Source organism: Erythrolamprus reginae, chromosome 3, assembly GCF_031021105.1.
Source record: "Erythrolamprus reginae isolate rEryReg1 chromosome 3, rEryReg1.hap1, whole genome shotgun sequence".
NCBI classification, from domain to species: domain Eukaryota; kingdom Metazoa; phylum Chordata; class Lepidosauria; order Squamata; family Dipsadidae; genus Erythrolamprus; species Erythrolamprus reginae.
This window is the reverse complement of record NC_091952.1, coordinates 17,526,494-17,541,580: the sequence shown is the minus strand read 5'-3', so window position 1 is coordinate 17,541,580 and position 15,087 is coordinate 17,526,494. Positions and strand designations below refer to the sequence as shown.

At 42.3% G+C, this 15,087-nt stretch overlaps 1 protein-coding gene across 2 annotated transcripts in view; it reads left to right on the top strand.

The window, feature by feature from the left end:
- Positions 1 to 13,675, top strand: part of VAPB (VAMP associated protein B and C) — a 95,433-nt gene extending 81,758 nt beyond the window's left edge. Inside the window, exons 5-6 of one of the 2 annotated variants that reach the window (XM_070744552.1) lie at positions 8,926 to 9,102; positions 11,111 to 13,675. In XM_070744552.1, the coding sequence (XP_070600653.1) occupies positions 8,926 to 9,102; positions 11,111 to 11,269 (336 nt within the window). In that variant the 3' untranslated portion in view covers positions 11,270 to 13,675. The remainder of the gene's footprint in view (positions 1 to 8,925; positions 9,103 to 11,110) is intronic. The other variant, XM_070744554.1, reaches the window with a different exon arrangement.
- Positions 13,676 to 15,087: the final 1,412 nt, after the last annotated feature.

Below are 15,087 nucleotides of genomic sequence, written 5' to 3'. Positions count from 1 at the left end.
TCCTTTTCTATTCAGTTATTGGCTCAGCCTTGTCTTCTGTTAATTTTCAGACTATGGCTTCCTTTCCCAAGAGAGGCACAACTAAAGGTCCCAGAGAGGCCAGGCCTACAGGCGATGAGATTACTAGTATCCCCCAGGCCTCTTCCTCCTCTTCTCCTGGGGCCCGCCCCTCGACTAAGGTCACCAGGGCCGAGAAGAGAAGGGACCTAGCCCTACAAAGAATCCATGACAAATCAGCAAAACGTTTAAAAGTGCAGGCCCAAGTACTCAGTAGTCAAGACCCCCCAGAGGCTTCTAGTATACCTCCTTCTGGGGTCCCTGTGTTATCTCTGGATGAGCCTAACCTAGACAGACCCCAACCTAACCTATGGGGCATAGGGCCAGAGGAACCAGATATTATTGAAGATTCCTCCCAGCCAGGATCCTCCCAGGCCTTCAGGGATTCTTCTGCCATTCCTGCTGATATCTCTAATTTACCTCCTGAGTTCCAATCTATTTTTGCTGTGTTGTCTAAGGCCATTGATGCCAAACTCTCTTCCATCAATGAGCTTCCCTTACCTCCTCCTCCTTCTCGTCCCTCCCGCCCCTTGGGTTCTTCCCCAGCGGTTAGGGCTCCTATTCAGGATGATTCAGATTCCTCTCAGGACGAATATGAGGATATGGAGGATGATGAGGACCCTTTCCAAGGGCTATCAGATGATGAGGAATCCCAAATAAAGGTTCCTTCTCCAATTACCATTTTCCCTTCTCAATTATTCAAATCTCTCCTCCTCAAAGCTAGGATTTCTACGGGATTAGCGGCCCAGGAGAAACAAGCCTCCACTTCCACTGATCCCCCGGAGGAGAATTTACCTTATTTCACTGAGGAACAGGAGGATAACGAGGTAATTCCTATGCCTAAATTGTTTAAAGATGCCTTACTCAAACAGTGGGATTTCCCAGCCTCTGGTCTTAATCCCTCCACTAAAGACAGGAAGTTGTACAAACTTTCCTCTTCCTATGAAGAGCTTCTATCCTTTCCCAAACCGGATGAACCTGTCAAGATCCTTCATTCGGCAGCGGCTGTGCCGGGAGAGGCGGAGGAAGTCCTCCGCCCAGAGGACAAGCGCATTGAACAAATGCTCAAAAGAGGATTCACGGCAGATTCCTGGGCCATTAAAAGTTCTGCAGCAGCCTCCTTTTTCTCCAGAGCCATGCTGCTGTGGCTTCGCCAACTTCAACAGCATATTCCTCCCGATGACTTGAGAGGCCAACAAGACTTCAACAAGGTCTTTGCAGCTGCCCAGTACGTGGCTGATGCCACCTTGCAATCTACCAGATTTTCTGCTAAGTCTATTGCAGCTTCTACAACGGCAAGGAGACTTCTATGGATTCGCCCTTGGCAAGCGGGAGTACGCCAGAAGTGGCAGTTATCCCAGGGACCCTTAAAGCGCGACCTTCTTTTCGGTGATCTTCTGGATCCACTCCTCACGGAAACCACGGATAAGAAGAAAGTTTTGGGTCCAACCACAAAAAAGGCTACCAAAACGCAGTCCTTTCGTCGCCCGGGGCGCCAGCAAGATCAAGCTGCCTCCTATCAGAGATCTCCAGGTCAGTATTCCCCCCGCTTTCGTTCCCAAAGTAGGAACTCCAGGGGTAGAGGGTTTCGCTTCCAAAGGGGAGCTTCTTCTAACAGGGCCTCAAAAAAACCTAGATGGTAATCTTTCCTCTATTCCCATAGGGGGTCGCCTAGCTCATTTCGCCTCAAATTGGCGTCTCACCTCCAAGGACCCCTGGGTCATTGACACTGTTCAAACTGGCCTTCTTTTAGAATTTATTTCTCCTCCCCCCAAACGTTTTATTTCCTGCCCTTCTCCCAGGTCCTCCTCAGATTGTAACCGTATGGAGGAGGCCATTTCTCATCTATTGTCCATCAGAGCCATTCAACCGGTTCCTTCCGGTCAGAAGGGCCTAGGGTTTTACTCCATTTTATTTATGGTTCCAAAATCCTCCGGAGGTTGGAGAGCTATTTTGGATTTAAAGAAACTAAACCTATTCATCAAATATAGGAAGTTTAAAATGCACTCCTTATCTTCTATTTTGGCCGCCATTCACTCCGGAGATTTCATGGTCTCCTTAGACCTCACTGAGGCCTACCTTCACATTCCTATAGCCAAATGCCACAGGAAGTTTTTACGTATTCCTTTCAAGGCAGGCATTTCCAGTATAGGGCGATGCCATTTGGCCTTTCCTCGGCCCCTCGGGTCTTTACAAAGCTCTTGGGGTCCCTGGCAGCCTATATCCGGGCGTCTCCCATTCACATTTTATGTTATCTTGATGATATCTTGATTCATGGGAACTCCCTAGAGAAAGTGAAAACAGACCTTTCTGTCACCATGTCAGTCCTTCAGGACCATGGTTTTTCCATCAACTTTGAAAAAAGTCACCTCCAACCTTCCACATCCATTTCTCACCTGGGTTCCATTATCAATTCAGAATCTTCCCAGGTTTTTCTCTCTCCCGAGAGAAAACTCAGTATAGGGGAGTTAATTTCTAACATTCTATCTAATTCTTCAGTATCCATAGTAACTCTGTCTTCCCTTTTGGGGAAGATGGTGTCATGCATAGGCATCATTCCCTGGGCTCGCCTTCATGCTAGGGAACTCCAGTGGCTCCTATTACCCTTTCAGAGATCGGGGCACAGCAACTCAAATCGGCGCATTGTCATCCCGCCAAGTGTTCGCAGATCCTTCAAGTGGTGGAAGTCTCCGGCCATGGACAAAGGATCCCCGTTCAGATGCCCGGATCAATTTGTCATCACCACAGATGCCAGTCTATCGGGATGGGGCGCCCACGCCCAGGGGATGATAGCCCAGGGCACGTGGTCCCCGGAGGAAGCTTCCAGGCCAATCAATTGGCTAGAGTTAAGAGCCGTTTCCCTGGCTCTGAAGCATTTCTCTCCTCGCATTCCCAACCGGCACGTTCTCATTCTCACCGACAACATTGCCACAAAAAGCCATATCTGCAGACAGGGGGGCACGAGATCCAAAGCTCTCATGAGGGAGGCCCTCAAGTTAGGCCTTTGGGCGGAAAAACATCTTCGGTCGCTCCTAGCCGACCACATCTCGGGGAGCCTCAACGTCCAGGCGGACTGGCTATCTCGAGCAACGATAGACCCAGGAGAGTGGAACCTCCATCAGGACCTGTTCCATCAAATCAGCCTCAGATTCGGCCTACCAGTCCTGGATCTCTTCGCGACCAATGCGAACGCCCAACTCCCTCGCTTCTTTTCCAGATTTCCATCCCCGGGAGCGGAAGCAATCAATGCCCTCCGGAGTCCATGGCCTCCAGGCCTACTCTACGCATTTCCTCCAATTCCAATTCTCCCGGACGTGATTCACAAGGTTCTCACCGAGAGGGCCCGAGTAATCTTAATCGCCCCTCATTGGCCCCGCCGGCCCTGGTTCGCGGATCTCCAACAGCTGTCCGTCCAGGACCCTTGGCGACTCCCCGTTTCGGGGGATATGCTGCGGCAGGGGGCCTCATTCCATCCAGACCCGGAGTGGTTCCACCTCACCGCCTGGCTGTTATCAGGAGAGACTTAGAACTGCGTGGTCATGACCCCGATTCAGTGGAGGTCATTTTAAAGGCCAGAAGGGGTTCGACCAATCGAATCTACGACCACACGTGGTCCAAGTTTCACCAGTGGTGTCTACAGGAAGGTCTCTCCCCTCTGTGCATCCCCATACACAGAATTATTTCCTTCCTTATGCAAGGCTTCCATAAAGGACTTTCCACCAGCACCCTCCGGCGTCATCTGGCAGCCATTTCATCTGTCCTAGGGGGTCCCCGCAGACAGCCTCTCCGATCCTTCCCTGAAGTTCAGGAATTCCTCAAGGGCATAGCCAACCTCAGACCTTCCAAGGTCCACAGGTATCCATCCTGGGATTTGCCACGGGTTCTCCATTCCCTCACGCAGGCACCATACGAACCCCTAAAATCGGCGTCCCTCAGGTACCTATCCTTTAAGGTAGCTTTCCTGGTGGCTATTACCTCTGCCCGACGCATTTCGGAGCTGGCTGCCCTCTCTATCAGGCAGGACCTTTGTCAATTCCATCAGGACAAGGTAGTCTTGCGACTGGACCCCACCTTCTTACCCAAGGTCAGTTCCATGTTCCACAGATCTCAGGATATTGTCCTACCTTCCTTCTGCCTCCAACGAGACCATCCCTTGGCAATTAGATGGCACACCCTGGATCTCATCAGAGCGCTGAGAATCTATATCCAACGCACAGGACCCTTTCGGAGGTCAGAAGCACTTTTCATAGCCTATCATCCCAGAGTCATGGGGGCCAAAGTGTCTTCAACAGTAATAGGCCGTTGGATCAGAGGGACTATATCTAAGGCCTATGAGTCGGCCTCCCTCTCAGTTCCAAGGAACATCACAGCGCATTCCACCAGGAGCGCAGCCACCTCGGCCGCTTGGGCGACTCAAGCCCCGTTGGAGGAGGTCTGCAAAGCAGCCACTTGGGCCTCGCCAAATTCCTTCATCAGGCACTACAAGATTGATTCTTACGCTTCAGCGGACGCTGCCTTCGGCAGAAGGGTACTCCAATCCGTTATCTCACACGATAGCAATCTAATCCCACCCTAGGGACCATCTATTGGGTATGTCCCATGTGACTGCTGGACCCGCTCCTTCAGTACGGAGAATAGGCGTTGATTGCTTACCTGAACGCCTCTTCTCGTACGGTGAGCGGGTACAGCAGTCACTTCCCGCCCTTGTATGTGTCCTTTTTTACCTTTCTATAATTCTTTTTCCTCTAACAATAAGAGTTGAACACTACAGAGCTTCACAACTGAGCCTAGTCTATGGATTCGCGAATTCTGGGGAAGGGGCGGATCCGGCAAGCTTTTTTAATACTAGGCTCAGTTCCACCGGATTGGACATGAGCAACCCATGTGACTGCTGTACCCGCTCACCGTACGAGAAGAGGCGTTCAGGTAAGCAATCAACGCCTATTTTATAAGCTTAATGGCTTAAAGAAAATAACAGCAGCATTTTATTTCCCATCATCAGTTTCAGTATGTCAAAATGTAACTTGGTTTCAGTGAGGAAGAATAGTACTGTAGGTCATATTAGGGATTTTATGGAGGAGTGGATGGGTGGCTAAGAGAGCATCAGCTCGGAGCTCTTTGAATTGGTCTGAAGAGTGGTGCTTCCTCTGGTGCTTATCCTGCCCTTGGGGAACACCAGAGCAGTGATTTAATTTGGCTTCTTATTTATTTATTTTATTTATTTATTGGATTTGTATGCCGCCTCTCTCCGGAGAATCGGGGGCGGCTAACAGCAATAATAAAACAGCATATAATAATAATCCTTAATAATATAATTCTTGTCAACATTAGAATTTGATGGCGCAGTGGTTAGAGTGCAGTACTGCAGGCTACTGCTGGCTGCCAGCAGTTCAGCAGTTCGAGTCTCGAAGCTCAAGGAAAAGGGGGGACATGATCGAAACATTTAAATATGTTAAAGGGTTAAATAAGGTTCAGGAGAGAAGTGTTTTTAATAGGAAAGTGAACACAAGAACAAGGGGACACAATCTGAAGTTAGTTGGGGGAAAGATCAAAAGCAACATGAGAAAATATTATTTTACTGAAAGAGTAGTAGATCCTTGGAACAAACTTCCAGCAGACGTGGTTGGTAAATCCACAGTAACTGAATTTAAACATGCCTGGGATAAACATATATCCATTGTAAGATAAAATATAGGAAATAGTATAAGGGCAGACTAGATGGACCAGGAGGTCTTTTTCTGCCGTCAGTCTTCTATGTTTCTATGTTTCTAAGGTTGACTTTGCCTTCCATCCTTCCAAGATCAATAAAATGAGGACCCAGATTGTTGGGGGCAATAGGCTGACTCTGGGTTGTAAAGCACTATGAAGTGGTATACAGTAATCCCTCGTTTTTTGCGGGGAATGCGTTCCAAGACCACCCGTGAAAAACGAATTTCCATGAAGTAGAGGAAATTTTTTTTTTAATGTATTTAAAGAGTATTTTGACTTTTAAAACCCACTCTTTGCATTAAACAGTCATTCTATAATGTTTCTCAGCTGGAACTACATGTGATATCCTACCAGTTTCTTTAATAGAGCACAGTAGTACTGTAGAAGAATTTTATGAACTTTTAATGGATTAAAAATTTTCAATGGATTTAAGCCCCCTTTGAAAACCCGTGAAGTAGCGAATCCGCAAAAGATGAACCGCGAAGTAGCGAGGGATTACTGTATAAGTCTCGGAGTGCTAGTGTTATTCCAAAAAACAGCACTCCTAGAGGTCCACCAGATAGAGAATAGTGGTCACCAAGACTTTGTGAGTGGACGGCCTATTCAAAAGAGTAATAGATGCTTGGAACAAATTTCTAGCAGACATGGATGGTAAATCCACAGTAACTGAATTTAAACATTCCTGGAATAAACATATATCCATCCTAAGATAAAATACAGTAAATCGTGTAAGAGTAGACTAGATGGACCATGAGGTCTTTTTCTGCCATAAATCTTCTATGTTTCTGTGTTTAATAAAACAACTCCCCATAAGCTCTAAAATGAAAGGGATGGCTTATTTTTACAGGCTAATAACTTAAGCCCAACCGTAGGTCTGAGCCAGCAATGAGAAATGGCAAAAAGTATTTTAATTTAATTAATTTAATTTAATTAAGAGCCGGGGTGGCGCAGCAGGTAGAGTGCTGTACTGCAGGCTACTGAAGCTGACTGTAGATCTGCATGTCAGCGGTTCAAATCTCATCACCGGCTCAAGGTTGACTCAGCCTTCCATCCTTCCGAGGTGGGTAAAATGAGGACCCGGATTGTGGGGGCAATAGGCTGGCTCTGTTAAAAAGTGCTATTGCTAACATGTTGTAAGCCGCCCTGAGTCTAAGGAGAAGGGCGGCATAAAAATTGAATAAATAAATAAATAAATAATTTACCAAACATTTTAAGGCAAATGTTTTCGGAACTGCCAGTCCTTTACATTGCTAGACAATGGCACTCTGGAATTTTGGTCTACTGCTCCTAGATTATAATCCCAGTATTTAGATTGGAGGATGCTACCATACCCGACAACAAAAATGTGTATCGTCAAGGCTGTGGTTTTCCCAGTTGCATTGCATGGCTGAAAGTTGGATCATAAGAAAGGCTGAGCACCAAAGAATTGAGACCTTTGAATTATGCTGCTGGAGAAGACTCCTACGAGTCCCTTGAACTGCCCACCTAATGAGAAGGAAGGTCTCACTGGAGAGGAGCCCAATGCTGGGAAATATTGAGAGCAAAAGAAGAAGGGGACAGGATGACAGGAAAGCCTGGAGGAACCTTGTCCATGAGGTCGCGATGGGTCGAACATGACTTTGCGACTAACACCACCGCATGATATAGAAATAAATAAAATTATATCCCCCATTGCATCAAAGACAGGATCTTCTATAATGTCAAAATCATTAAGTTCTTCTTCAGATGACATTGAATTGAAGAAAGTAATGGAAGAATGTAAGAAGTTTTCAGAACTGCCAATCTGAAGTTAGTTGGGGGAAAGATCAACAGCAACGTGAGAAAATATTATTTCACTGAAAGAGTAGTAGATCCTTGGAACAAACTTCCAGCAGACGTGGTTGGTAAATCCACAGTAACTGAATTTAAACATGCCTGGGATAAACATATATCCATTGTAAGATAAAATACAGGAAATAGTATGAGGGCAGACTAGATGGACCATGAGGTCTTTTTCTGCCATCAGTCTTCTATGTTTCTATATAAGAGACTGCAGTTTGAAGTTCAGAGGTTACGAGAGGCGACTAACTTTGCGACTAACACCTTAGCATGTGCAATTATTTTTGTTTTATTTTTTTATTCAAAATGTGCAGTTCTTTACTTTTAATGGATGAACAAATGCATTCAATGATCAAGGAATGCTAAGTTATTCGTAGCTACAGTTGAAACTACATTTATATTCACTGTTTTCAAAATCTGATTCTTAAAATTCGTAGTTACTTCTAAGTATGATTGTAAACAGGGTGGATTTGATTTAAATCAAATCAATTAAAATCATGATTTAAATCACTAGTAAAAAGGCTTGATTTAAATCAATTAGATTTAAATCATAATTTTTAAAGAGCAATTGTCATCTCTGTCCCTCTAACCTGCTGTTGACTCACCGACAGTTCCAGGATTGCAGAATATACAGCTACATAACTATGTTCTATTTCATGCTGAATAAACTAAATTATTGATGTTTCCTAAATAGAAAACTATATTTAGATAGATTTTTCACCAAAAGTGTTTTATTAAAATAAATTTGATAAAAATCAAAAAAATCTGATTTAAATTTTTAAAAATCTGCTTTTTTAAAAAAAATGTCATTTTTACCCACCCTACTTGGGAAGACTTTTGAGTCTTTTTCTGGTGATGTTTAACTATTAACTTCCAACATCCCTACGAGGGCATATAATTTATAGCTTCATTGATTTCTGCAATGTACCTGGCTATTTTTTCAGAATGATATGGCAGAATCCTAGATGGACTAGGCCAAAGGCACGTAAGAAAACATCTATTCTTGCAGAACATATATTTATTGGAGGAAACTTCACACCAGACCACTGGCCTTTAGATAGAATTTCCAGGATGCAAAGAACAGCTTTCTAATTAGGCATACCAAAATTGTGGCATTAGCTGTTTCAAGAGGTCCATTCACTTTTCTTTCTTTCTATCTTGGGTTTTGCCAAGACATTTTAGAACTTTAGTTGGAACTGTAATACTAAATATTATTATTTGGCATTAATTTTGCATAGCTTGTTGTTTTGTTGCGGGTGCCCTCTGCATGCTAAATTACAATAGGCAGCATAATTGCCATTAAATAACTCTTCCTACTCTTCTTTCCCGTTTTCTCAACAGCATGATATAGAAATAAATAAAATTATATCCCCCATTGCATCAAAGACAGAATCTTCTATAATGTCAAAATCATTAAGTTCTTCTTCAGATGACATTGAATTGAAGAAAGTAATGGAAGAATGTAAGAGACTGCAGTTTGAAGTTCAGAGGTTACGAGAGGAGAATAAACAATTTAAGGTAAACTTGTTTATCTGTTGCCTACATAGTCAATAGATTTAGAAACACTCCGATGTTCAAATCATAATATAGTCATAGCTGGATTATACATGGGATTATTGATTCGTCACAATTAATTCACTATTTTTAATCAGTTTGTAGAACAATCCACCAACCTAATTTGTACAGAATTCCAAAACAACCTCCCTTTTTTATATAAGCAATAGCAATAACACTTAGACATATATACTGCTTCGCAGTGCTTTCAAGCCCTCTCTAAGTGGTTTACAGAGTCAGCATATTGCTACCAACAATCTGGTTCCTCATTTTACCAACCTTGGAAGGATGGAAGGCTGAGTCAACCTTGAGCCTATAAACCACAACCTTTTATATTAACTCAAAAATTAAAAAGCTACACTGGTTTTATTCACATGATGCTGAGCCACCCCTTGCTCTTTCATCTTCATTAATGAATTAATGAACCACTCCATGTGGTTAGCTTATAGGTCAGCGTGCTGTGTGAAAATGATATATTGTTTTTCTTGAATTAATTAAGGATAAGTGCTGCACCAACCAAATGAAGTAGGATTTTGTGTTGATCTAACAACAGTTCTGCTTGAGAGAAGAGAAACTGAGTAAATGAAACTAATGATACTTGAAATATATCCCCCCCACCCCACTTTGTATGGCTAGGCAGATAAAAGCATCATTTTTTCTAGTTTAAATATTTGTGACCATGTTTTTAAACTTTAGGGATTAAACTATTAAAATTCTGTTGCAGATTGAGCAATAAAGATTATTTTTTAATAAGAAAAACAAGAAACTTGAAGAACCAACCAATCATAAATTCATGCAGGTCATCACCTAATTCAAGAGTTTGCTGTATCAGGCTTAAATAATAAAGGCGTCAGATGAAGCCACATGAATGGTTAAGGAATGTAGGGCTCCATCCATCCCAAATGATTGCACTCTGCAACACACTGAGTAAAGTTCTGTATAATCTATATCTACTAAATCCCTGAGGACCACCCAATGTATTTATTTATTTATTAGATTTGTATGCCGCCCCTCTCCTTAGACTCGGGGCGGCTCACAGCATACAATAAGACAATTCATAACAAATCTAATAAATTTAAAAAACATTTAAAAACCCCATTATTAAACCAGACATACACACAGACACACCATACATAAATTATATAGGCCCAGGGGAGGGATGGGGAATGCCTCAATTCCCCCATGCCTGACGGCAGAGGTGAGTTTTAAGGAGTTTACGGAAGGCAAGGAGGGTGGGGGCAGTTCTAATCTCCGGGGGGAGCTGGTTCCAGAGAGTCGGGGCCGCCACAGAGAAGGCTCTTCCCCTGGGACCCGCCAGATGATATTGTTTAGTTGACGGGACGCGGAGAAGGCCAACTCTGTGGGACCTAATCGGTCGCTGGGATTCGTGCGGCAGAAGGCGGTCCCGGAGATATTCTGGTCCAATGCCACAAAGGGCTTTATATGGAATGGAATAGAGTAGAATAGAATTAGAATAGAATAGAATAGAATAATTTATTGGGCAAGGAATTTGTCTTTGGTGCATATGTTCTCAGTTCACATAAAAGAAAAAAACACATTTATCAAGAATCATGAGATTCTTTCTCCAAAGAAGTCACCAGTTTTTTTCTCTTTGGAAAAGAAACCCTTGTTCTCAGTCTGGTTTGCGCATATTTCAGTCTCCTTTGGGATGAATGGGGCAGTTGGCCAGCCAGCAGAGAGTGGGAAATGCTTAATTGGACACATCCAGGGGCCAACATGAATGAAGTCACATTTCAGACTCCCCAAACTGCAAGTTGCTTTCTTACGCTTCTTGCAAAGTTTTTTTTTAAATATATTAAAAGACTGAAGCACAAAATATTTGATGGTGGGAGGGCTGTATAGGATGTGGGGCAGGCATTGATTGTTATCTTAACCTAAATTAGAATTAACTTCAAAGCTTCATTGTTATTTTTTTTTAAAAAAAAACCTTTCAATTTAACTTTGCCAACAGGAAGAAGACGGGCTGAGGATGAGGAAGGCACCCCAGTCCAACCATCCAAGCTATGCTTCCGCCACCGCTGTGAAGGAGGAGGGTCTCAGCACAAGATTACTCGCGCTGGTGGTTTTGTTCTTTATTGTTGGCGTAATTATAGGGAAAATTGCCTTGTAGAGGCAGCATGCAGAGAATTGTAAATCAAATTGATGGATTTGCCATATCATTGGATTAAATTTATTCGTAACAAATGTTTTAAACAAAAAAAAAAGTGTATGACATCTCACAGGTCTTGCCTTTTAAAAATTTTTACCCCTGCACAAATATAACATTAGCATAACATAATCTACTAGAACGTTTAAACTGTATACAGAGTAAGCAGAAGAGAGAAGGAATTATCCAGATTGTGAGAAGAGAGGAAGGAATCATGTATTTAACACTATGAAAGTGCATTGTTTAAAAAAAAAAAAGTACCTTAAGCATTTCTTGGACTTTGAAATCTATTCCTAGAGTTCTCCCCTTTGGAGAAAATAAACGTCCGTCCTTTGGAGGAGCTGATCCGTTTTGTTCTTTAGAAGCTGGCTGAAGTTGCCAAGGTGGATGGTTTCCTGTAAAATATACCCACGCCACCCTGCCTCCTCCATAAACCTAACGGTTCTGCCCAGTGGGGTGTGTCTGGTCTCCAAATCACAGCAGTGTATCTCATTAATCAGGTGTCGATTCCATGATGAACTATATAAGCATGGCCGTCTTTTCTCCAGCTCCCATGTCATCCTGTGCAGTTGTGGAGGAGCAGAACAACGAGAAGGAAGAGAGGAGGACTCCCTCGGGACAGATTCGCGGGCCAGGAAAGGAATCGGGACTTCTGAATTGACAACACTGCTGCGCTGGGTCCCTTGCCAGTCTGCGCACAGCTTGGGCATCACCCAAATGCTTCTGGAATGCTTTAAACTATGTCTAGGAGTGGGAATGGGGAGAAGTGGAAATAGAGAGGCGCAGTTGCACACTTAACAGTTCTTCTGGAGTAGTAGTGAAGGAAATAAAATGTGGGTTTGAAAGCGTAGGGTGCCCAATACCTGGTGGTCTTCAGACAATATGTTGCACTAAAGTGCTCCAAGCTGAATTTGGGGGGGTGGCACTTATTCAGACTAGCTTTGCAGTAAGAGGGAGCATTATATGGGGCTATTGCAGTTAGAACCCCTCCCTTCTTCTCTTGCAGTTAATCTGATCAGATAAAATTCCTTTTGTCGTTTTCTGATCCAGGTGTGAGTGTTAATGGGGACCATATACTTCTGCCTTCTAATCTCTCTTTTTCTTTTTTCTTTTTCTCTTTCTTTTTTTCTTTCAATTCTGTTTGTCCCATCCTCCAGAGCAGTGTTTCCCAACCTTGGCAACTTGAAGATATTTGGACTTCAACTCCCAGAATTCCCCAGCCAGCGAATGCTGGCTGGGGAATTCTGGGAGTTGAAGTCCAGATACCTTCACGTTGCCAAGGTTGGGAAACACTGCTCCAGAGATCCTTGCTTCTTCAGTGTTTGCAGCCATAGCAAATTTTCATGGGCCTTAACCATACACAGCGTTAGGTGTGCTCAAAGCCTTCAGTCCCTTGATGTAATTTGGCATTCTGCTTTCAGCGATCCTTCTTTTGAAGCTGTTTCAAATCAAGTCTCCATCCTGAACCCCCCCAAAAAACAAGGGGTAATCCTCTGGAGATAACAAGGCTTGTTTTTTGTTTTAATGCATGCCCTTCACTAACATAAACATAGTTTTTGCTGCTTTCTTCTCAGCAGCCCAGCTAGAAAGTGAAACCATAGCACATCCTTTTGTGCCTGTCAGCCAGATTTTTTATTAGTGTGGCATATAGGGAGGCAGTGGTGCAACAGTGCTTAAGCAACCAAGGATCTGGGGAATAATCTTATCAGTAGACTTCCTGATTCCTGATGTCCTGTCTGTAGAAGGACATGCTTGGACACACAGCATTGGTAAGTCTTGTTTGGGTGAATTTACCAAGATGTTGAAAGGCTTTAGAAGAAGCAGTTGCAATCCCACCACTGCGAGGTTGGAAACACTGGCCAGCTGACTCTGTGTCAGATTATACAGAATAAGGGACAATCCCTTGTTCTTCTAATAGGGGACCAAGCTACCATTGCTGTTGGTTCATGCAGCCAAGTTAAAAGCTCTTTACATCCAGATGTGTATGCCTATTTTAACTTATTTAATGTATTTCATCTCATGTTTTTCTTCATTGTCATGGGAATTTGACTACTGCTTTAAATGGCTACAAAAAGAAAGAAAGAAAAAGGCACCTGTTCAGAGTCGACGAATGGGACAAATTTTTCCTTTTTATTGCTGTAGTGATGAAGAATTCTTCTGCCTCCCAACACTTAGGGCACCACATAATTCTCAGTTTTGATCATCTAAACATTGGGGAAGACAGCGGTCAAAAAACTGTTTTTGTATATAAAATAAGTCTATGTAGGGGAAAAAATTAGTAGGAATTAGTTCTATGCTGTTAAAAAAAAGACCAATCCTGTTTGACTATGTAGTATCTTTAAAAAATCAAATAAATCTACCCCAAATTAATACATTTTCGTCATGTCTGATTACTTCCAGTGTGTAATTGGGGGGGGGGGGGGAGTGTAATTAACTATCTGGCTTTGGTTCCAATTTCTTTGTTTTTATTTTGTTATCTAATATTTATCATGAAATATACAGCTCAAAAAAATAAAGGGAACACTTAAACAATCAGCTTCAACCGCAACAACACAAGAGCACGCAACAGATTCAAACTTATTATTAACCGCTCCAAACTTGACTGTAAAAAAATATGACTTTAACAATCGAGTTGTCGAAGCGTGGAACTCATTACCAGACTCAATAGTGTCAACCCCTAACCCCCATCATTTCTCCCTTAGACCTATCCACGATTGACCTCTCCAGGTTCCTAAGAGGTCAGTAAGGGGCGTACATAAGTGCACTAGTGTGCCTTTCGTCCCCTGTCCAATTGTCTTTCCTTTATCTCATATATCTTATATATTTTCTTCCTTTCATATATCTTCTCTATTTTTACATATTATCTTTATATATATTACTTCATGTCTATTCTCTTCCATATGTATTGTGTATTGGACAAATGAATAAATAAAAATAAATAAATAAATAAATAACCACATTGTAACTCCAAATAAATCAAACTTCTGTGAAATCAAACTGTCCACTTAGGAAGCAACACTGACAATAAATTTCACATGTTGTCAGCACATTCAACTTTGTACAGAACAAAGTATTTAATGAGAATATTTCATTCATTCAGATGTAGGATGTGTTCTTTGAGTGTTCCCTTTATTTATTTATTTATTTATTTATATTTTTTGAGCAGTGTAGTTTGAGGTGCACTTTAATGGGGGAATATTAAATTCAGGGAGCTTTCTGGAATTCTGGCATACAATACAAGAAGCTATTTGGCAAACTCACTGAATAGCATTCGGGTTCTAAATTGGAACTCTGCCATTAAATTGTTAAAATACTTGTGCTGCAGGATCAAAGAAGTCTCTTAGTTAGCTTTTATTTCTTTGTTTTTTAAAAGGCAGAGGAAAAAAGAAAAAGCATAAAGAGAAAAGAAAAAGGAAGTCACATATGGGAAATCATTTAGCTTATTTTTAAACATGCCATTATTAAGAATAATATTGATCAGCCTATCACATAAAGATTTAATCCATAAACCGAAATCAAACATCTGTGTTGATTCCAAATATTTGATATATAATCCAAAAATACTTATACAGTTTTAAAATACCATATTTTTCGGAGTATAAAACGCTCCGGAATATAAGCTACACCTTAGTTTGGGGGGAGGAAAATAGGGAAAAGAATCTGCTTACCAGGTATTCATATGGCTAGCGTCCTTAGTCTGGTCAGCTTCAGCACATTATTTTATCCCCTAGTTAGGTGCTTAATTTTTTTTTTATTCTAAGAGAGTAACAATGAAGGAGCTT